At 49.9% G+C, this 24519-nt stretch overlaps 1 protein-coding gene across 2 annotated transcripts in view; it reads right to left on the bottom strand.

Annotated features, from left to right (window-relative positions):
- FBLN1 (fibulin 1) overlaps nt 1-24519 on the bottom strand; it is a 109391-nt gene that overhangs the window by 31102 nt on the left and 53770 nt on the right. The window contains exons 15-16 of one of the 2 annotated variants that reach the window (XM_049884653.1): nt 9403-9545; nt 2998-3129 (exon numbers count right to left, since the gene is read on the bottom strand). In XM_049884653.1, coding sequence (XP_049740610.1) covers nt 2998-3129; nt 9403-9545 — 275 coding nt within the window. Of the gene's footprint in view, nt 1-2997; nt 3130-9402; nt 9546-19063; nt 19521-24519 lie in introns of those variants that run through there. The other variant, XM_049884654.1, reaches the window with a different exon arrangement.

Raw genomic sequence — 24519 nt, 5'->3', positions numbered from 1 at the left:
ACCCCCGAGACCCTGCTGGCCACAGCAGACAGAGGCTTAAGTGGCCTGAATAACACTTTCTCCTTCTTAGCTGATAAAAAGGGCTTCTGCCTAAAATGTTGTTTGACTCGAACCCTGCACTGCGAAGAACAGATTTGGAAGAGTTTTTTTTTTTTGGGCCCTGGCTCAGCAGGTGGACAGTCTCAGGCTGCCACTAAGCTCAGCCCCTCAGCTGCAGTGGAGACCACCTGGCCCCATCCCCACGGCGTGTGGGAGGACAATAATGCAGGTGAGAGGGTTCCCTAACAATCCGGAGATGTCACAGCCCATGTTCCCAGGGCTGCTCCATGCCTGGGCTCGAGTCCAGTCCAGAACATTCCATTGCAGGCGGACAGGTCCAAAGCTGCAGTGCCACGCCCAGTCCAGGGCCGGCCTGAGCCAGATGGACCCCCAGGAACCAGGAAGCTCCCAGAGGGCACAGGGTGATCTGGGCTGGAAGATGAGAGGGACAGGGGTGGGGGTAAGGAAGCCCGGGAAAGAGGGGTGCTAAACAAGAGCAAGGAGCTCTGGTGGCACACTGATGAGGCGGTCAGCTGCTAACCGAAAGGTTTAAACCCACCCAGCGGCTCCACAGGAGAAGAGACCTAGCGATGTGTTCCAGCAGAAGTCCTGGCCAGCCTTGGCCCTCCCCGCCGCAGCACCGGCCGGAATTCCAAAGACCACCCACACGCGACCAAGTACATGAGGGGAGGCCTTCTGGTCCCCGCCATCTCCCTCCAGAAGCGCAGGCTCTCTCCATTCCCGGGGAGCCCCTGCAGCCACACCCCCACTCCATTCCCAGGAGCCCTCTGCTTCGTGCGGCCCCCTCTCACACCCAGGGCCTCCACTCTGTCCCCAACTCTGCCCTGAGTCACTGCGAGTAGACTGGCCACCTATCCTGCCTTTCTGGGCCTCACTTTCCCCCTCCACCAAAGAAAGGACTGGAAGAGATGGTCTCAGGAGCCTTCTGGCTCTGATGCGCCAGGATTTTCTGCCCCAGTGGATGGGAAGCTGAGAAACGGGAGCTCCCAGCTTGCTTCTGTTTGGAGTACAGATGCAGCCGGAGATACATGCTGGGGGCCAGGGTTCTGGGACCAGCTGTACCTGGCCCCCGGCTAGGTCACCCCAGGAAGGGTTTAGTTGGAAATCCGCCCCCCAAGACAGCCCTCATAGGCCATGCATGCTTGCCGCTGGCTTTTGATGGACGCATAGCGTTTGAGGGTCTGTTTATTAGGCTGTCTCCCTCTTCCCCCCTACCCAATGCAAAACTCCAGGGGCAAGGGCTGCGCAGTGTTCGCCTCGGTGCTCACAGTGCCAGCCCAGAGCCTGGCACAGACAGGGCTTGGCAGCAGTGTGGTAACTGAGAGAATGAATGAGTGAATGAAAGGCTGTGTGATTGCAAACTGGGACAATTCTCAGGGCTGTGAATTCCCCCAGGGCAGGAGCCTTGGCTGGCCACATCTGCAGCCCCAGCACCCAGCGCTTCTGTGTGTGAGCCTTCCCTCCCCCAGCCCCCGCCCAGCGAACGGGTAAGCCCTCTCCACAGGAGCCTGAGGGTCCCTTAGGGTTCGTGTCATCCAAATCTCCCACTTTACAGTTGGGGAAACTGAGGCTCAGAGGGGGCAGGGACTCGAGGGCAAGCAGCAAGCTTGATGACTGTTGACAAGCTTGGAAATCCAGCAAAGGCTAGTGTGTAATCATTAACAGTAATTAAATAATTAGCGGAGGAGGAGGCTGGGGGTGGGAGCCCCCAGTGACTCAGTTATGTTTACAACATGCAAACCCATTTAACAGCTTGTAAAGTCGCTGTACACGGCCCTTTGGCAACATGGAGTAACGATTCCCTTTCTCCAACTGCCGGCTTCAGTTTAGTCAACAGTCGGTCAGGGTTGGGGCAGCGGCCACTGGGGATCTCAAATCCAACAGTGCCACCTAGAGGCCATGTCCCCAAACACTCAGCTAGGGTGCCGTCTGTGTGGGTGCCAGGGCCTAAGAGGCAGGGACCTACTCCCCCAATACACAAAGGAGAAATTGAGGTCCAGGTGAGGGCAGGGAGTGGCCCACGGCTGCTCATCTGCTATAAAAATGTTCAGGGTCTAAATCTAAGCCCCAAATGGCAGATGGGACTGTTTCGTTCCCCGTGAATTTGTAAAACTTCTTTAAAATGTGACAGTTCATGAGAGATAGGACCAATGGCAATGACGGCAATAACAGGACTTTTCCGGTCTCACCCCCTCCCCTGTTATGGCCACCCTCCCTCCAGACAGACAGAACTACCGCAGATTCCCAAACTCATGGGCTTCTCTGCCCTCTGGGCCCTGGGCTTGGCTGTCCCCTCTGCCTGGTTCACCTCCCTCTCCCCCCACTCCTCTGCTCAGTGTCCCCGCAGTCCTCTGCTCAGCGCCCGCTCCCCAGGAAGCGTCCCTCGATTGTCCTCCACCTCAGCCCTCCTTTGTGTGCCCAAGGCACCTTTTCTCCAGGGACAAGAGCAGCTGGCTCACATTCAGAAGAGCTGTGAGCATGAGTGATGTGGAAACTTGGTGGACAGGGGGTGACAAGTCAAACTAGCTCCGAGGCCAGGCTAGAGCTCAGGTCTTTGGACTCGTTCCATTGCTCCATGAGAATAAAACCCACGTTAGCCCCCAGTGACTGAGGGACTGCTCTAGACCAGGCCCTGGCAGGAGTGCTTTTTGTGTGTGATACCATTTGAAACTCATGGTTGTGAGAGGCAGAGATGTATTTCATCCACCCATTTTATAGGGGGGGAGACTGAGGCCTAGAAGGGTCACTGGAGAGTCAGGGCTGGATCCTGAACAGGTGCCCCACCTCTGGGCTTCGGGGCCCTCAGTTTTGGGTGTGGTTGGGTTTGGGAAGGGAACTCAGGCAGGCGCCTGGGCTGGCACAGGAGGCCTTGGCTATGACTTTGGGGCGTGGAGGAAGAGGAGTTTTTGGGTACATCTGAGGTCTCCAGCCACTCACCCACGGTCATGCCATCCATGTATCGCTTGATGATGTCAAAGGAGTCCCGCAGGTTCCCTTCTGTGATGTCGAAGATGATGTCAGCGTGGTTGGCGGGATACGCCGGGGTAATGGCCCGGAGGAAGATGATCTCTGTAACAAGAAGTACAGCATGGGTCGGGCGCCCCGAAATGTCTCCTGGGCAGCACAGCATGGGCCCGGCACCCCGAAACACACCCTTTGGCAGCACAGCATGGGCCTGGTGCCCTGAAAAGCCCCCTGTGCAGCACAGCATGGGCCCGATACCCCAAAACACATCTTTGGCAGCACAGCATGGGCCGAGTGCCCCAAAATGTGCCCCTGGGCAGCACAGCATGGGCCCAGCGCCCTGAAATGTTCCCCTGGGGAGCACAGCATGGGCTGGGCGACCCAAAATGCACCCCTGGGCAGCACAGCATGGGCCGGGCACCCCGAAACACATCCCTGAGCAGTGAGAGCATACCACAGAGGGACTGTTTGCAGATGACACCCTCGAAGCCACAGACACACACGGAGAAGATGGAGAGGTCCTGAGGGTCACATGTCACAGCCCACCTCACCCCCACCTTAAATGGGAAACTGAGGTCTGCAGAGAGTTAAGACCTTCCCCGAGGTTGGGGAGCTCATTCTGGGCAGTGCCATCACCCAGAAGTCAGCCAGAAGGCTCCTAACTGGTTTGGAAGTAATCAGTCACAAATATCCATGAACTTAGGAAAGGGGGGAAGGGAAGTGGATGGGGGGACAGAGAGGTCAGAAAGGCCAGAGGAGCGGGCTCCTCTCCTGCCCCACAGTGACGTGGGTTAGACAGGCCACTTCCCAATGGGCTGAATGACTGGGTGGCTGTGTCTGTCTCCCAGACCACCTGATAGTGAAACATGGCAAACAGCCCTGGCCTGGGATGGCCTTGGAGAGCCCCCTCTCTGGGCCTCAGTTTCCTCATCTATTAAGTTGGAGGAGAGAGTCCCTGGGTGGTGCAAACAGTTTACACTCTTGGCTGCTCACCAAAAGGTTGGCAGCTTGTCTTAGTCATTGTCATGAGCTGAATTGTGTCCCCCCAAAATATCTGTTGACTTGGCTAGGTCGTGATTCCCTTGTATGATCGTCTAGCATTTTATCTTCTGGTGTGATTTCCCTATGTGTTGTAAATCCTATCACTATGATGTAATAAGATGGATTAGTGGCAGTTATACTGATGAGGTCTACAAGATCAGATAGTGTCTTAAGCCAATCTCTTTTGAGATGTAAAACAGAGATGGAAGGAGAGAGACATGGGGACCTCATACCACCACGAAAGCACTGCAGAGAGCAGAGAATGTCCTTTGGACCTGAGGTTCCTGCCCTGAGACGCTCCCAGACCAAGGGAAGGCCGATGACAGGGAGGGCCGACAGAGAGAGAGAAAGCCTTCCCCTGGAGCTGATGCCCTGAATTTGGACTTGTAGCCTCCTGGACTGTTAGAGAATAAATTTCTCTTTCTTAAAGCCATCCACTTGTGACTAAGACAGTCATCTAGTGCCACAATAACAGAAATACCACAGGTGGAAGGAATTTGGCCGGGGAGCATCTCAGCGCAGGAGGCTCAGGTCCAAATGACACGCTCCGTTCCCGGCCCTGCTTTCTTGGTGGTATGCGGTTCCCATGTCTCTCTGCTCACTTCTCTCTTTTATATCTCAAAAGAGACTGGCTTCAGACACTATCTAATCTTGTAGGCCTCATCAGTATAATGGCTGCTAGTCCCTCTTATTACATCATAGGGGTAGAATTTACAACACACAGGGAAATCACGTCAGATGATAAAATGGTAGACAGTCATACAAGGGAATCATGACCTAGCCAAGGTGACAGATATTTTGGGGGGACACAATTCAATCCATGACACTAATCAAAAGGTTGGTGGTTCAAATCCCCCTACTGGCTCTGTGAGAGAAAAGACCGGGCCACCTGTTTCTGTAAAGATTAAAAAAAAAAAACCTAGAAAACCCTATTGGGCAGTTCCACTCTGTAACACAGGGGTGGCTATGAGTCGGAATAACCACAACAAGGTCTGAAAGGATGCTGACAGGTGTCTCCAGCCACACCCTCCTCCTCACAGATCTGCACCAGCCCGAGAGCCCAAAGAACCAGCCACTGGGGGTCAGGAAGGGGGAGTCGGTGGTTTGGTGGAACCCCGTCATTCTCCACGAAGCAAGCACCAGTTAGGAATGTCCTCTGATCCCGCCCGTGCCATCCTGCGGAGATTCTTCCAAGAGTTGGGGTCAGCAGGTAGGGGCACTGAAAGCTGGGGGCCGCCGGCACCTGCCAGGCAGCTACAGCCTAGGGGAGTTTCTCCTGCCCTCCCCACCCCTGTCGGCCAGATTTTATGTTCTGGCATGAGCTCTTGCATTGTCCCATGTGACCTTGTCCGAGTGCATCAACACAGGTGTCATCACAGCGGCTCAACTGCATGTTTCCTGAGAGGGTCCCCAGAGGCCAGGCCAGGGCCTGATGTGCAGGGGGCTTGGCGAGCGTCTGCTGGATGGAGGCATAATGGGGAGTGAGCCTCCGAGGGCCAGGGCAGGGGTGCTGGTGACCGCGATGGACTCAGCACAAGGGCAGTACACCTGGGAGGCAGGTGTCCGGAGCAGTGCCATCCACAGGCCTCTGTGGGGCGCCTGGCAGGGCCCCCGTGGGGCGCCTGGCAGGGCCCCTGTGGTGGCAGGTCTACCCCATACGGGCCAGGGAACTCTGACCAGTCACTCTCAGGCTCCCTGTCCCAGTTCCTCTGCCTCTTGGCGATCAGGGTGATATTTCTAAATAATCTCATCAGCTGCGCCCCGTCAACGGCTCCCCACGCCTTGTGGTTGAAGTTCCGACTTTAAGTTAGCCGTTGCTGCAGGGTCGATTCCGACTCATGGCGACCCCATGTGTGTCAGAGTAGAACTGTGCTCCATAGGGTTTTCAGAGGCTGAATTTTTGGAAGTGGATTGCCAAGCCTTTCTTCCAAGGTGCCTGTGGGTGGACTCCAACCTCCAATCTTTCAGTTAGCAGCTGAGCACACTAACTATTTGCACCACTGAGGGACTCCAAGTTAAGGCCCTTGCTTATCCTTCCAGCCCGTCTCTTGCTGAGCCCTATCTCTCAGCCAGGACGAGTCTGTTTAGTTCCTCAAATACCCACAAGCTGGTTACCAGAAATGAGCAGCGCATGGCTGGAGCTACTTGTCAGCATCTTGGGCCCAGAAACTCCCACTGACCTCCAGACCTTTCCAGACGTGTTCTGTTCTGCTTGGCGCCTCCTCTCTCCCTGCCCGCTCTGCTTCACTCATTTACCACTCAGCCCCGGCGTGAAGTCACTTCTGCCCGGTGGCCCTTCCTGACTCCCCGTGCTTGGCACAGTTTCAATACTTAACTAGCTATTTACAGAACGACTACTATCCACAAGAAGAAAACCCACTTCTGTGGAGTCAATTCCAACTCCTGGTGACCCTGTTGGCGCCAGAGCAGAGTTGTGCTAATTTTCCAGACACAAGTCACCAGGCCTTTCTTCTGAGGTGCCTCCAGATAGACTCGAAACTCTAAACCTTTTTTTTTTAATGTTATTATTTTTTTAATTGTGCTTTAGGTGAAAGTTTACAGAGTTTATAGAGCAAAAAACAGTTAACACACAAAATTTTTTTGTGACATTGGTTGCCAACGTCATGGCGTGTCAACACTTTCCCCATCTCCACCACGATTTCTCTTTATCCATTTGTCCAGTTTTCCTGTCCCTTCCTGCCTTCTCATCTTTGCTTTTGGGCCGGTGTGCCCACTAGTCTCGTATACATGGTTGAACTACGAAGCACGTTCCTCACATTTGTTGTAGTTGATGCTATAACCCACCACCCAGTAGACCTGTCTAATTTTTGGCTGAAAGGTGAACCTCAGGAGTGACTTCAGTACTAAGTAAAAAGGGTGTCCGGGGCCATACTCTCAGGTTTTCTCCAGTCAGCAAGCCTGGTCTTTTTCATGTGTGTATGGATTTGGATTTTGTTGTACATTTTTCATCCCCTCTGTCTGGGACCCTCTATTGTGATCCCTGTCAGAGCAGTTGGTGGTGGAAGCCGGGCACCATCTAGTTGTTCTGGACTCAGTCTGGTGGACGTTGTGGTAGTTGTGGTCTATTAGTCCTTTGGACTAATCTATACCCGTGTCTCTAGTTTTCCTCATTCTCTTTTGATCCAGCTAGGATGGGACGAGTAGATGTATCTTAGATGGCCACTTACAGGCTTTCGAGACCCCAGACACTACTCACCACTGTCGGATGTAGAACGTTTTCTTTATAAACTATGTTATGCCAATTGAGCTAGATGTCCCCTGAGACCATGATCCCCAGCCCTCACCCCGTAGCTTGGTCCCTCAGGGCATTTGGATGTGAAGCTTCTATGACCTTGCCCTGGTCAGGTTGTGCTGACTTCCCCAGTATTGTGTACTGTCTTACCCTTCACCAAAGTTACCACTAACCTACTATCTAGTTAGGCTTTTTCCCTCCCCCGCCACTCCCCTCCCTTGTAACCATCAAAGATTGTTTCTTTCTGTATGTAAACCTTTTCATGAGTTTTTATAATAGTGGTCTCATATAGTATTTGTTCTTCTGTGATTAACTTATTTCACTCAGCATAATGCCCTCCAGATTCATCCATGTCGTGAGACATTTCTCAGATTCTTCATTGTTCTTTATCGTTGTGTTGTATTCCATTGTGTGTATGCACCATAGTTTATTTATCCATTCATCTGTTGACGGGCACTTAGATTGTTTCCATCTTTTTGCTATTGTGAATAATGCTGCAATGAACATGGGTGTACATATGTCTATTCATGTGATGGCTGTTTTTTCTCTAGGATATATTCCTAGGTGTGGGATTGCTGGATCCTATGGTATTTCTATTTCTAGCTTTTTAAGGAAGCACATTTTCCAAAATGGTTGTACCATTTTGCGTTCCCACCAGTAGTGCATAAGAGTTCTGATCTCACTGAAACCTCTCCAACATTTGTTATTTTCTGATCCATGCCAATAATGTCAAGGTGAGATGGTATTTCATTGTAGTTTTGATTTGCATTTCTCTAATGACTAGTGATCGCAAGCATTTCCTCATGTGTCTGTTAGCCAGCTGAATGTCTTCTTTGGTGAAGTGTCTGTTCATACCCTTTGTCCGTTTTTAATTGGATTATCTGTCTTTTTATTGTAGAGGCGTTGGATTTTCTAATAGATATCAGAGATTAGATCTTTGTTGGATATGTTACAGCCAAAAATTTTTCCCCAGTCCATAGATTCTCTTTGTACTCTTTTGGTGAAGTCTTTTGATGAGCATAAGTGTTTAATTTTTAGAAGATCCCAGTTATCTAGCTTATCTTTTCGTGTTTGTGTAATATAAGATATGGTTTGTATCCTATTTACGCCATGTAATAGGGCCTCTAGGATTGACCCTGGAACCCTGGTGGTGCAATAGTTAAGAGCTTGGCTGCTAACTACAAGGTCAGCAGTTTAAATCCACCAGCCACTCCTTGGAAACCCTATGGGGCAATTCTACCCTGTCCTATAGGGTCACTATGAGTTGAAATCAAAGCAATGGCAATGGGTTTTGTGTTGACCCTGTTTTTTCTTCCATGATCTTTATAGTTTTTGGTTTTATATTTAGGTCTTCGATTCATTTTGAATTAGTTTTTGTGCATGGTGTGAGGTATGGGTCCTGTTCCATTTTTTTACAGATGGACATCCAGTTTTGCCAGCACCGTTTGTTAAAAAGACTCTCTTCTCCCATTTAATGGACTTCAGTCCTTTGTCAAAGATCAGATGGCCATAGGTGGATGGATTTATATCTGGGTTCTTGATTCTGTTCCATTGGTCAATGTATCTGTTATTATACCAGTACCACGTAGTTTTGACTACTGTGGCTGTATAGTAGATTCTGAGGTCAGGTAGTGTGAGGCCTCTCACTTTGTTCTTTTTCTTCAGTAGTGCTTGACTTATCTGGGGCCTCTTTCCTTTCCATATAAAGTTAACGATTAGTTTCTCCGTCTCATTAAAGAATGCTGTTGGGATTTGGATCGGGATTGCATTGTATTTGCGATTGCTTTGGGTGAACCTCCAACCTTTGAGCGTGTTCATCGTTTGCACCACCCAGGAGCTCCACCCATGAGGAGAGACCCTTAACCGAGAGCTGAGAATGGGCCGGGGTGGAGCTTTGAAGCCTGGGAACAGAGGAGATCTGAGGACAGGGAGAAGGCTACCTTTCACCCCCCAACCACGCTTTACCAAAGAAAGGCTCATCCAGGTCAAGCTCTCAGCTCAGGTGGAGGGAGGCCTTGAAGGGGCTGCCCGCAGGCAAGTTTCCCCAGCTGACGCCCTCTCCTGGGACCTCCGTGCCAACTTACCTTCAGGGCGTGTGAACTCGCGGAAGGTAGGCAGCGAGATGACCGTGTGAGAGATGGTGTGCACTGGGTTCAGCACGCAGGTGACGTCGTTCGGGCGGCAAGACTTCACGCAGCGGACAGTGTCTGTCTTCTCCTGGCGCAGCCTGCAGGGAACCACAGCACGAGAGGTGGGTGGGGAAGTTGGAACCTGAGTACCTACAGAATCCACGGCCACAGCGCAGGGAAGGCCACAGGTGGCCAGGCCAGGGAGAATCTGTCCCAGGGATGGCTCCATGGAAGTGCTGAGGTAGCTTCACAGCCTGGCTACTCTGCGGGGAGCCTCAAGGACCTTCCTACAAACTGGGCAGGGACACGCTCTGTTTCCCCTGTCCTGGCTGTGGCTAAGCAGAGCTTGGACACTTGCCAACAGTATAAACCGAGCTTCCGTTTCTACACCTGCAAAGCCCACTCACTCGTTCATTCTTAGCTTCCCTCCTTGTTACTCTGCCCTGTTACCTTCCTCTTCCACAGGTAATCACTTCAGTAATCATGGGTTTATCTTGCCTTTTTTTTTCTTTTAAATATAAGTAAATGTGTGTGTATACACACTTACAGAACACATGCATACACGCACGTACGTTTGAGTGCCTGCAGGTGCTGGGGATACCCAAGTTAAGAGAAGAAACATGGTCCCTCTTAACCGAGCCCAGGGTCAGGTGGTTGTAGGGGTAATAAATAAGAAAGCACACAGTAAGGGCCAAGCTTAGTGCCCAGTACAAAGAAGTAAATCTATATATTTACACATCACATGACAAGGAGGAAACAAAAGAAGCTAAAGTTTGTTAAAGGGCTATGTTCCAGGCACTGTGCTGGACAGACTTTTAAAACTTCTTTATCATAAAACGAATGCATACAGAAAGCTACACAAAACCAAGGTATAGTGCAAAGAGTTAGGACAGTAAAACCTGCAAAAGCTGGAAGCTGTATAAGGCAAACTTGTCAGAGAAGGCAAACTCAAATGTTTCCCAATAAATAGAGAGCTACAGAAAAGTGGCGACTGCACCCTGTCCAAGGCAGAAAACTTGCGAGACCTGGAAAAATAAGGCAGGCCCTCACTGAGTTCCGGCCCTGAGAGGTTTCACTGTACAAGACAAACACCTGATATACCTTTATAATCACCACCCAGGTCAAGAAAGAGAACTTTGCCAGCCACCCAGAGACCCCTTCATGTGCTACAGACCAATCTCAACCTCTCCCTCATCCCCAAAGTAACTCCCACCCTGACACCCCAGCAATCACTTCATTGGGTTTCTGTAGAGTTTCATCACATTAAGGGTGCATCTCTGGCCACAATCGTTAGACTTGTCCATTGGACATTTTTTGCTCTGTCTTTTGTCTTTTTGAATCTACAGCCTTCCTCTTCACCTCTCAATTTTCCAAACAACTTATGCGTTAAAGAAGCCCAAGCAGCTTCCCACAGCCTAGATTTTGTCGGCTGCAACAATGGGCTGACGCATAGCAACGATTGTGAGGATGGCACAGGACCTGGCAGTGTTTCATTCCGTTGTGCCTACACAGGGTTGCTATAAGTTGGAGCTGACTCGATGGCACCTAACAACAACAACAAGTCGTTGATGCTCACGGCCTCAATCCATTGATTCGTCTGAGATTGCAGAATGGTGATAGTCTGATTCTATCATATCTTTTTCATTTATTATTTGGGATGCTTCTAGAAAGACATGCTTCCTTTCATATGCTATTTGGTTACCTGGAGGTACAGTTCATTAAGGAGAACAAGAAAATGCTTGGTTCTTTCCTTTTATTTACCAGCTTTCAGGATAATGAACTGGTTACCTATCCTCCCTCAAAGTGACCAAGTAGTTTCTTTAAAATATCAGTAAGAACTTACAGATTTAAATGTACTTGAAGGGTTCAAGCCACTACAATTACCATCCTTTGTGGAAGCTCAAATTTTCCCATTTTTGGCCAGTGAGAAAATCGAGTTGGCTCCTAAGTCCTTTTGACATAATCCTTATTGTCATTTGATAGTTTCCTTGCTATGTGGTAGGACAAGATATTCCAGTTTCATTTCATACTTTTATGTCCCCAAACTGAATTCAGCCATTTATCAAAGAGGGTGCTATTTTGTTTTTAGTAGAAAATGGTATTTCAAGGCCATAATCTAGGCACTGGGGATGCTTAGTGCCACTGGCCATCATAAATTAATACTGATATTTCCAATTGAAAACAAGGACCACACTTTTTTGTTTGTTTGTTTAATGTCTTGTATAACATTAAGGGATGTCCTTTCTTCCACATCAAAAATCCTAGTTCCCAAGGACACAAGGAATGACAGGTGTCCCATAATTATTTAGCTTATCCCACATTACACACAATAGCAATACTAAAATTACCACCACCAACATAATTACTGAGAATAATTAAATTATGTTGGCTATGTCCTCTGTATTCTATCCATAGTTCTTAAATCACTGTGCCATAGCTACATTGTCTTAGCATATAGTGATTCATACTATGCTCATTATAACACTCATTTAGTTGTAGTTGTACAAGTTTAATGCTTGCATGTTATTTTTGCATGGTAATACTGGTTTGTCCATAAAAGTCAGTTTTGCTGGGTATAAAAATCTTGGTTCACATCTTCTTAAGAGGATGTTAAGTATATTACTCTGGCATAAAGTGTTGCTGTCAAAAACCCTGATGACAATACATTTCTCCTTATAAGTCACTTGCTGTTTTTGCCTAGATGCTGGTAGGTTTCTCTTTTCTTTTCTTACTAGAACACGTTTTGGGTTGGTTGTTCTAGGTTGATATTACCAGGTATGTGGAATTTTAATTTTTTTTTTTAATTTCTGGAAAGTTTCCTTGAGTGATCATTTTTAGTATTCATTTTTCCCTCCTCGTTGTGGATTTCTTCTTCAGAGCTTTCTATAATCTGCATGTTGGATCTTCTTTGCCTGTCTTCAATATCTGGCATTTTCTCTTCAAGTCTTTTCATTTTTTTTTTTAATTTTTCTTTTCAATGTCTACTTCTTTTAAGTGTTTATTCACATTTGTATTCATTTTATTTAGTATCTAATTCTGGAATTGCCTTTTCTTTAATTTTTAATTATTTTCTGAGTTCTATCACCTCACCTCTTGGTTTTTCTATTTCTGACTTACTCCCCCCCCCATTTGATTAATTTTCTTAATGCTTTTAGTTTGTTTTGAAATAGAAGGTTACAGTTTTGATCTAGTCTGTGAGCATGTCTCTCTGGTGTGCTTCCTTTACCCACAGGGATGTCATTCTGTTCCTGAGCTACTTCTGAAAAACCAGCCATTGAAAACCCTATGGAGCACAGTCCTACTCTGACATATGTGGGGTTGCCATGAGTCAGAATTGACTCAACAGTAGCTGATTTATCAGAAATCAAGCTGCTAAAATTAAGAGACAAGGGTGCTCCGTGAAGTCAGGAAAACTACTGTGAACTATGCCTCTTTCTAAAATTTCAGGAAAACCAATTTCACATAAAGATGATCAACCAAAAAGTATCAACATCAAATCCCATAGAAACTCACAGAGTGAGCAAAATGCCTCCCAGTTTCAGCTGCTGTTCTCAGACTGGCCCACTGAACTTTTCAGTGACTTCCTATTGACTATTTTTGATGTTCTCCTGGATCTCAGGCCTACTGGGCACTCCATTGCTTCCTACCTGCTTTCTCTTGCACAGATACCAATACCATGCAGGTCAGCATGAATAATATTGTGGGGTTCACGGGGATACCTTGTCATCTCATTTAGATGGAAATGTTTTCCATGGATTTTTTTTACTTTCTTATCTAATTGTTCTCAGTTTTGGGGCTAAGATCCAGAGGCTTCAAAAACTATGCCGGTATCTTCCCAGGTTCCCTGTGATAGACATTTTTCATGGGAGTCAGCTCTAACTCCTAGCGACCCTATTTATAACAGAATGAAGTGTTGCCTGCTCCTGCACCATCCTCACAGTAGTAGGTATGTTTGAGCCCACTGTTGGAGCCACTGTGTCAGTTCATTTCATTGAGGTCTTCCTCTTTTTTGCTGACCCTCTACTTTACCAAACATGATGTCCTTCTCTGGGGATTGGTCCCTCCTAATGATGTATCTAAAGTAAGCAAGACAAAGTCTTGCCATCCTTGCTTCTAAGGAGCATTCTGGCTGTACTTCCTGCAAGACAGATTTGTTCGTTCTTCTGGCAGTTCATGACATATCCAATATTCTTCTCCAACGCTATAATTCAATTGCATCAATTCTTCTTCAGTCTTTCTTTTTAATTGCCTAGCTTTTGCATTGAAAATACCATGGCTTGAATCAACCATGCCTCAGTCATAAAAGTAACAACTTTCCCTTTAATATTTTAAAGAGGTCTTCTGCAGTAGATCCACTCAATGCATCATTTGATTTCTTGACTGCTGCTTCCATTATCTCGTTTAATCTCCACAGCTCCTTCCTCTACACCACACTGCCTCCTTTTTTAGCTAAGAAAATACCCTGCTCTGTTTTTGGGAATTATAGAATGCGGACTGATATTCAGGGCTGTCTGAGATGAAGTCAGAGTAAGAATCTGACCAGCACTAAATGATCTCAGGATGCTCCTCTCTTTACATTATTTGAAGCAGCACAGGGCAGGGGTTCAGAACACAGAGCCCACAGCCAGGCTGCCTGGGTGTGAATCCCAGTTCCACCAGACACCAGCTGCAGGGCTTTGGGAAAGTTACTTAACCTCTCTGTGCCTCCCTGTCCTCATTGTGGACTGGGGATCATAACAGTACTTTCTCCACAGGATTGTTGTGAGGATTAAATGAGTTAAGCGCTTGAAACTGTTCCTGGCCCACAGTAAGCACTAGCTGTCACACATGTTATTATGGCTCTCAGCATTATTATCAGTATAATGGTGATCATTACCATTTCCCCTCGGAAGCTTGATTGATTCTAGTGATCTAGCCAGAAGATCAAGGTCTAGGGCTCAGAGAGATGGGAGCTCCACATACCAATGACCTTGGGTCCATCTAAATCCTTTGAACTGTGTCTGGGTGGCACAAACGGTTAAGCACTTGATTACTATCCAAAAGGTTGGTGGTTTGAACACAGCCAGAGATGCCTCAGTAGATAGGCCTTGAAAGGCCATGAGCTTGACAGCCCTATGGAGCAGTTCTACTCTGTACACATGGAGCTGCCAGGAGTCAGAATAGACTTGACGACGGCAAACTACAACCACCACCTGTACCATGCTTTTGAGGATGAAATAAGATGCCTAAATAAAATGCCCAACGTGTATGTGTAGTAAGCTCTCAGACCTTCTGGACCTTCATTCCCATTTAAATCAAGAACCAAATGAATACTTGAGTACTGTCATGGGTTGAATTATGTGTCCCCAAAAATGTGTGTATCACCTTGGTTAGGCCATGATTCCCAGTATTCCGTGGTTGTCCTCCATTTTGTGATTGTAATTTTATGTTAAAAGGACTAGGGTGGGATTGTAACACCACCCTTACCCAGGTCAACTCCCTGATCCAAAGTAAAGGGAGTTTCCCTGGGGTGTGGTCTGCACCACCTTGTATCTCTCAAAAGATGAAAGAGGAAGCAAGCAGAGACTTGGGGACCTCATACCACCAAGAAAGCAGCACCGGGAGCAGAGTGCATCCTTTGGGCCTGGGGTCCTTGCACCTGAGAAGCTCCTTGACCAGGGGAAGATTGAGGACAAGGACCTTCCTCCAGAGCCAACAGAGAGAGAAAGCCTTCCCCTGGAGCTGACGCCTTGAATTTGGACTTTTAGCATACTTTACTGTGAGGAAATAAATTTCTGTTTGTTAAAGCCATCCACTTGTGGAATTTGTTACAGCAGCACTAGATAACTAAGACAATAAATGGGCAAACCAACATTTATTGAATGCCTGCTGGACACTGCCTCAGGTGTTATTTCACGTAATCCCCAAAATAATTTCATGAGGTACCTTGCTAATTTTAACAGATGGAGAAAAGAAGGTTCTGAAAGGTGAGCGACCTACCCACAGTCACAGAGCTGGTAAAGGGCAAGGACTCTGAGTCCCTGTTCTTGTTTGTTTGTTTCTTTCTGCACTAAATTGTCTCTCAGCTGCATGATGGAGGGGTCCTGCTATACAGCCACAAAGAATTGCAAGGCAGATGGAGGAAGTCAGGTCATTTCGATACGTCTTCCACGTGTGCACGCAGGTGTGTACACACACACACACACACACACACACACAGAAACATCAGAGGCATCCTAAAATGGAACAGCCACCTCAGGGGTGGGGTGTTCCACAAATCAAGGAAAGGTCAAACACAGCTGAGTAGGCACATGGTGAGAAGGTTGTCCAGGGGGGTTGTGGGAAGACATGAAAGGATATTGGATGGGCTCTACACTCCCTTGGTGGTTTGTTTTTCCCCCTCTTAACATGAATGAAAAAGTGCTCCTTTGGGCCTGAATAATCTGAAGCATGACAAATGAGTGACTGAATACAAAAATGGAATCCCTGCTGTGCCCTGTTGGCTTCACAGAGGAGGTGATATTTGAACTAAGCCTTGAAAGTACTACCGTCTATTCATCTATCAACTCACTTACCTGCCCATCCATTCACCCGCCCATCTGTCCATCCATCCATCCATCCATCACCCACTCATCTATCCATCTATCCACCATCCATTCACCCATCAATCCATCCATCTGCCTATCCATCCATCCAACCATCTACCCATCCACTCATCCATCCATCCATCAATCCATTCACCCATCCACCTGTCCATCCATCTATCCAACCTCCATCTATCTATCATCCAAATATCCATCGATCCATCCACAACTCCATCCACCTACCTACCCATCCATCCATGTTTATTCAAATATTTACTAAGCTCCCTCTGCAGACCAAACATTCTGAAGGTGCCAAGAATACACAGGATAACCAGACACAATCCCTGCCTTCAAAATGCCCCAGCCCAGTGAGGATGGTAAACAGGTAGCGACCAGAATGTTGTTGTTGTTAGCTGCCGTCCAGTGAGCCCTGACTCATGGCAACCCCAAGCACAACAGAACCAAACACTGCTCAGTCATGTACTATCCCCATGATCAGTTGTGGGTTGGACCATTGTGACCCACAGGGTTTTCACTGGTTGATTTTCAGAAGTAGATCTCCAGGCCTTTCTTCCTAGTCCATTTTAGTCTGAAAGCTCTGCTGAAACCTGTTCAGCATCATATTAACACGCAAGCCTCCAATGACAGACGGGTGGTGGCCACGCATGAGGTAGATCACCCAGGAATGGAACTCGGGTCTCCCTCGTGGAAGGTGAGAGTTCTGCCACCAGCCCACCACTGCCCCCCAACAATAACAATCTCACAAGGTAAATGTTCAGCTGGAGTACACCCAGGACAAGGCAGCTCAGGTTAAGAAAAGGCTTCACTGAGGAGAAGACCTTTGAGCTAAGTCCTCAAGGAGAACAGGAGTTTGCGGTAGGTTTGGGCAAGCCACAGGGAAGATGCATTCAGGGAAGGGCAAGCAACCCTTCGTGGCTAGAGCAAGAAGCAAAGAGGGTGAGCTGTAGGCCAGGGTCAGAAAAGATGTAGGTGCAAAGGCTGGCAGAGGCTGGCTCAGACCTTGAGGGCCATTCCAAGGGAGGTGGACTTCATCTGTTAGTGACAGAGAACCATGAAAGGACTCTAAAGAGGGGAGGGACAGGACCAGACTGGCCCTTTGGAGAGGCCTGCTGGCTTTAGCTTGGAGAATGCCTTGGAAAATAGGAGACAGGAAGCTGATCCAGACCAGAGGTCATCGGGGAGAGGCCTGGGAGGCTTGGAGGTGACTGGCTAGGAGCTGTGTGTGCTCCCGTGGCAAGTTTACTGCTGTCCCTGTCACAGGCATATGGCACAGAACTCACTGCCTGTCCTCCCCACAAAACAGCAGAGCATGGGTATCCCTTACACACCATTGTAGGAAGGACCTTAGAACCACCCAGAGCCCATTCCTTGATTCCAGTATGGTGTCCTGCCCCATTTCTGCTTAGAAAAGGCATTGGCAGTCCTAGCCACAGATATGTTAGAAACACAAGCCAATGTTGGTGTCAAGTCCTCCATTCCCTCCCCAGATGTAGACAGAGCACCTACTGCACACCTGGCCCTGTCCCAGAAGCTGGAGACACTGCACCGAACGAGACAGACCTGGTCCCCACTTTCTTGGGCCTGCTGGATGGTGGGGGAGGCCGAAGCTAACCACAGGTAAACAGGGCCTTGCAAACTGTGATAGGCATTAGGAAAGGTATTATGAGAGAGACTGACAGGAAAAATAACCCAGATTGTTGGGGAAGGCTTCTCTGAAGAAGAATCACGTGAGCTGAGGTAACCAGCATTTCAGGCCACGGGTGCAAAGGCGTGCAAAGGGCCTGAGGCAGTCAAAGGCTCGTCAGTGTGACGAGGGAGCAGTGAGCAAGAGGGGAAGTGTGAGGTCAGGCTGGATGGGCACCCGAGGACTCAATTACGCAGAGCCTTGTGAGGCGCTTTGGGGGTGGGGGGGATTCAATGTAAATGAAGGGAAGCCCTGGAGGGCTTTAAGCAGGGGAATGACATGGTGTGATTTGTGTTTTGAAAAGGTCATTCTAGCTGCTGAGCAGAGGATGAACTGTAAGGTTGAGTGGACACTGGGAGACCAGCCGACGGTGAGCAATGACAGTGGCCTGGCTGGAATCATAGCGGAGGAGGTGGAGAAGGCCCACTTTGGAGGGCTTGTGACAGAATGGAATAGCTAGTGCTTTCTCAGCAAACTGGGGTTCTAATACCAGCTGTGTGATTGTGGGCAAACCACTTGTCTTCTCTGGGTATCCATAGGGTGATACCCTCCCGTTGCAGGGCTGGTGGCAGGATTGGGGGCAATGCTTGGGAGGAGCAGGTGGACACTCAGCAGTCCCTGACACAGCACTTATTCACTGGCATTGACCTCCTCTGGGCTCAGGCCAAGCTCCTCAGTGGAGATCACTGACCTCATCTGGGCCAGAATCCCTTACAAGAGGCTCCCACCGCGTCAGTACTTTTTCCGCCACAGGTTTGGGTTTCTTATCAAGACAGACAGAATGGGAGGTTTGAATCCCAGGACAGAGCTATTTTGTTTCAGGTAAACACTCACTTCCGTAAAGATTACAGCCCTGGAAACCCTATGAGGCAGTTTTGCGCTGTCCAATAAGGTCACTATGAGTTGGAATCGACTCGATTGCAATGGGTGTGTTCTGGGCAAGGAAGCCAAGCAGGGGACAGGAGACCTGTTTTTAGTCCTGGCTCTGCTACAAACAGGCCAGTGACCTTGGCCAAGCCCTTCCTTTTCTCTGGGCCTCAGTTTCCACATCTGTCAGTTGGGGAGGGGGCTGTGCTCAATCATCACCTCTGTCCTTTGAGTTCAACAGAGTCAAAGAAGGAAGGCCCAGAGATTCATGTGGAATGATACACCCAGCCTTGTTCTCCCCTTGCCTAGCTTCCCTGACCCTATATCCAGGGAGTTCCCAAGACAGGGACTGCCAGGCTCATGCCATTTATGGGAAACACTCCTTGGTCACCCCTTGTGGGTGTGAGGCGGTGGCACATGTTCGGCTCAGCCCTGGGTGATAAGCGCACGGAGACCCACAACCACGCGGAACAAAATCAATGCACGTGAAGCACGCGGGTGGGATCACCTGCTAAACTTTATTCAGATCCCAAGATAGGAGGGCGAGGAAAGCGACAAGGGAACCATAGCCTGAAGCAAGCGCTCAGAGCTCGGCAGACACGAAAATGAAAAGCTTGGCCACAAAGGAGCTGACGGTTCCGTGGCGGTAGAGGTCCATCTTGACGGTCAGGAGCAAGTCCCTGGGCTCAGGGACTGGCTTGGTGAGGGCCACCACACCACTGTGGTGGCTCACCTTCCGGGTGGTGAAAAAGCCCTCCTCGTTGCCACCAGTGATGGCCAGCTGCATGCTGTCCCCCGGGACGGTGTTGGAGGGGCCCATGCGGAAAACCACAGCGGGCACTTGGATGTTGGTAGGGAAAGAGAGGTGGTAGTAAGTTATTCTCAGAGGCAGCTTGGGGCACTCCTGAGTCTCATGGCAAGGCAAGCGCTCGCAGCGGCTGCAAGAAAAGTGGACAGAGATAAGAAGAGCGTTAGGGCACATTCAGCAAGCAAGGAACAACAGAGCGAGGGGAAGTGGGGGCTCGGGGGCCTGCCCAGGCCTCCCATTGCCCCTCTAGCCAATTCTGCCAACGGGAAGAGCACCCCTCACTCACCTGTGGGAGGCGCCGTGGGACCTCTGGGCTGCTGACTCAGGTATTACCCTCTTGAACGCCCTCAGGGGCGCTGGGGGCTGGGGGTCAAGGGCTATGCCCAGAGTGAGGGGTGTCCCCTTCTCACCGGCAGAGCCCCACCCCGAGACACACTTGCCAGGCACACTCTGCCCTTTGAGTGCCGGTGGTCAGGGCGGAGATGATCCTCCAAGTGATTGTCTCCACACTAGCCACCACAGCTGCCGCCACTTAGCCAGTGCTCGGTGACGCGTCACCACGCATTCTCATCCCCGTTTTTCAGCTGAGGAAACTGAGGCTCAGAGAGGGTAAGTGGCCTTCCCAACGTCACAGAGTGAGCCAGGGAGTGATATTTGTGCTCAGGCAGTCAGATCTCCCACCACCCTCTGCAGCTCCCCAAGCCATCACTAAGCCTGTGCTCCAGACCCAGTTCCCCATCTGTGGCCACAGGGCCTGGAATGCAGAAGTGACAGGTTCTATCTTCCTGTGACAGGATGGTGACAGGTTCTAACTACCTGTGACAGGTTCTAATTTCTGTGACAGGATGGGGACAGATTCCAACTCCCTGTGTCAGAGATAGAGACAGATTCCAACTTCCTGTAACAGGATGGGTTCAGGTACTATTGTCCTGTGACAGGCTCTCATTTCCTGTGACAGGATGGGAACAGATTCCAACTTCCTGTGACAGAGATAGAGATAGAGATAGATTCCAACTTCCTGTAACAGGATGGGGACAGGTACTATTGTCCTGTGACAGGATGGGGACAAGCTCTCACTTCCTGGGACAGGATGGGAACAGATTCCAACTTCCTGTAACAGGATGGGGACAGGTACTATTGTCTTGTGACAAGATAGAGACAGACTTTCACTTCCTGTGACAAGATGGGGACAGATTCCAACTTCCTGTGACAGGATGGAAACAAGTTCTAATGTCCTGTGACAGGGTGGGGACAGGTACTATCTTCCTGTGACAGGGTGGGGACAGGTACTATCTTCCTGTGACAGAAGGGGATAGATTCTAACTTCCTGTGACAGAACGAGATGTGTTCTAACTTCCTGTGACAGGATGGGGACAGGTTCTGACTTCCTGTGACAGAATGGGGACAGGTTCTGACTTCCTGTGACAGAATGGGGACAGATCCCAACTTCCTGTGACAGGATGGGGACAGGTACTGTCTTCTGCCTCCTGAAGATGGCCTTGGGAAGGAAAGCCAAGGTGTAAAGCCCCACAGGAGTTGGCAGAGCACATCCCATGACGTTCCGCCATCTTGACCAGGTCCACCAGTCAGGAGCACCCTCTGTTCTGGACCTCCATGACCTTTCCCTTTCAGCTTTGAAAGTTTTCATGCCTTGTGTTCAGTTACTTAGACTTATTTACTCTTGACATTTACTGTGAGCAGGGTCTCTTTTACATCCTATTTCCAGACTGTTTACCAGGACTTACAGGAATCCTTATATTTACTCGGCCATTTACCTTTCTGAGCTCTTAGGAAGGATGGCCCAGGGAGTGAGCTCCATGTACTAGAGGCATGTGAAGGTCTGGAACACTGAAGAAGGGCCCGGGGGAGAGGGAAGAGGCAGGAGAGAAAGTGGGCATGGGTGCTGCTGAGGCACAGACCACCTCAAGAACTGCCCAGGCCCTGGCCAAATGGGAGTGCTCCAAGTGATTAGGGCAATCTTGCCACAGAGAAAGGGCCTCTGAGGAGCTGGGACCTGGCGGGGGGGGTTTCCATGGAGAAATGGGGAAGGTGATTGGCTCCCATAAATTGTTCTTCTCTAGGGTGCTGGCACCATGCTGGGTGAGTCTGGGGTTCTCCTTCTACTCATTTAACTCCTTCTATGGCTTTTGGTTGGGGGTGCAGGAGAATGAAGCTTGGTGAGGACGTGTAAGCTGGTCATGACTCCACAGGCTGAAGCAGGCGGCAGGTTTGGTTTCAAAGTTGGCCTGTCCTAACTTCAAAGCCTTTACACACACACAGCACACCACACACACCACACACAAACCACACATACTACATACACACCACACATCACACACTACACATGCACACACATGTGCCATATACGCACACTGCACACCCATAAATACACACCATACACACACACGTCACACATATACACACACATACACACAGACCACACATCCTAAACACATCGCACACACACACACATCACACACTACACAAACCACATACCTACGTGCACATACATACAAACCACACATAGACACACAAGCCACACACACACACACACACAAACACCACACACACACCCCTGCTCCACGGAGGTCCTGGGCCTGGACAGCAGGTGGAGCTAGCGTCTCCCTCCTGTGGTTTAGGCCTTTCCACTTCCCCTTGCAGGCTGTACCGGGTCCAAGGACAGGCGGCTTAGATTTGGCAGCTGAAGTGTTAACCTAGCACGTGGCGGGGGGTGGGCAGAGGCGAAGAACTGTTCTGGTACAGCTCCTGCGGCCATCACACACCACACAGCCAGACACGCCTTCCTCTTGGACCAGGCCCCACAGAGTCATTAATCAGAGCACCCCAAGCCCTGCCTCATGCTAACTGGATTCTCTGAGCCAGGCTTTTTCTAGACCACTCGCTTCCTAAGGCGCTGCCGGGGCTGCCGGCTTCCTCGACAATACCCAGCACGGGCCGACGCCTACTCTGTGAGCTCCGTGATCCTATCCTGTTGTTCCTGGGTGCCATCAAGTCGATTCTGACTCAGAGTGACCCTATATGACTGATGGAGAACTGCTCCATAGAATTTCCTGGACTGTAATCTTTATGGGAGCAGGTCGCCAGGTCTTTTCTCCCCCAGAGCCACTGATGGGTTCAAACCACCGAGATTTCTATTAGCACTGAGCGCTTAACCATTGTGCCACCAGGGCTCCTCGATTCTATCCTGGTTCCACCCCAAATTTACTGAAACATTCCAGAAATTCTAACATTTCAGGGCTTAAACTACTGCATCTGGCAAGCTGCCCATTAGGCTGAGCACGGTACAAACACTTTTGTTAGTCCACCTGTCTGGGTGGGAGAGGGGCTGTCATCACTGACAGGGCACGGGTGCCCCCACCCCACCCAGGCTCCGGGACCATGTGCCCTGGCTTCCACAGACTTGTCTCCTTATCACACCATGAGTCCTGACTGTGTCGTGCATTACAGAACAATGTGCCCCACATTTGATCGTAACGCTCGAGTTCCATGAAAATGCAACTGCAGAAAGACACCACGGATGGGAGAGAGAACAGGTGCCCAGGCAAGTCCTTCCCCGGGAGGCACGGCTGTCCTGGCTGCCCCCGGTTGCCTGAGTGCTTCTATTCATCCCTGATGGATTGCTCCCACTCTCCTGCCCTGGGCATTCTGGAAACCAGCCCCAGAAACTGGCCAAAGCAGAGGGGACATCAAGGGCGCACCCCTATTTGCCCAACCACATTGCACCCTCAGGCTAAGAGCTGTTCGTGGGATCCCTTCCCCAGAAAGTAGCAACCAAGGCAGCCCAGCTGTGCTTCTACTTCCAAGGGCCCAGCAGCCAGGACTTGGCCCCACTGAAGGGATAAAGGGGGTGTTTCAGCCCCATTGCAGGCTCTGGGACGGCCGCGGCGCCTTGGACTGGCAAAGGAGAGACTCCTCCTTGCCATTGGCTCGTCAGCTGCCGGTGTGTCCGTGGTCCTGGAGTAGTGCCCCGACTAGGGTGAGGCAGCCAGGATAAAACCCCTGTGGCCCTCAACTTAGGGTTCCAGGCCCAATACCCACTCCCTACGCCCGGATGCTAGGCCCCAGGCTGGTCTCTGCCTCCTTGGCAGGGGTCAGCAAATGAGGGCACTGTCACCAGAGATTCCTGTGTGTGCAAGAGTGACATCCTGTCACTACACAGCCCTTCCCGAGCCCTGCTTCTCCATCTTCCCCCACTAGAGTGGCACAACATCAGAGTCAGGGTCCCTGGGTGGCGCAAACGGTTTGCACTTGACCACTAACATAAAAGTTGGCGGTTCAAACCCACCCAGCGGCGTCATGGAAGAAAGGCCTGTCAATCTGCTTCCATAAAGATCACAGCCAAGAAAACCTGTGGAGCAGTTCCATTCTGTACCACATGGAGTCGCCATGAGTTGGAATTGACTCGACGGCAAGGAGTTTATATCTTCTTCTGGGGGCAGCGGTGGTTCCGTGCTAGAATTCTCACCTTCCACGCAGGAGACCGAGGTTCGATTCCCGGTCAATGCACCTCAAACAGCCACCACCCATCTGTCACTGGAGGCTTGTGTGCGCTGTGACGGTAAATGGATTTCAGTGGAGCTTCTAGGATAAGAAGGACTAGGAAGAAAGGCCTGGAGATCTGCTTTCATAAAGATTACAGCTCTGAAACCCCGATGGAGCAATTCTACTCTGTAACACATGGGGTCGCCGTGAGTCGGAATCGGCTGCACAGTAATGGGTCTGGTTTTGGTTTTGTAGGAGACTCAGACACCTCTTAGCCTCACCACCTCTGGTAGCAGGTGCTTTTGGTGCCATGTTACTGACGCAGAAACGGACTCTGAGGGCCCAAGACTGGGACCCATGGCCACAGCCCCAGTGAATGAGAGAGCTAGGACTGAAAGCCCATCCATCCTGTGTTCTAGGCCTGGTTCTCCCCTACACGGCCTCTCAGGCCAGGTGCCAGCCTGGATACCTGCACAGACAAAGACCCACCGTCTTTTCGCCCAAAAATACCTGTAGGGCTGGCATGCCTCGGGGTCTCCACCTACATCCCCCCAGTGCTGAATCTGGGGTGAGCTTTATGGGTGAAATGCGGGGAGGGGCTCTGTCACCCCATGGAACCCAGGGAA

This window comes from Elephas maximus, chromosome 4 (genome assembly GCF_024166365.1).
Source record: "Elephas maximus indicus isolate mEleMax1 chromosome 4, mEleMax1 primary haplotype, whole genome shotgun sequence".
NCBI lineage: Eukaryota > Metazoa > Chordata > Mammalia > Proboscidea > Elephantidae > Elephas > Elephas maximus.
Note: the sequence above shows the minus strand (reverse complement) of the source record. Positions and strands in the feature narration are given on the sequence as shown.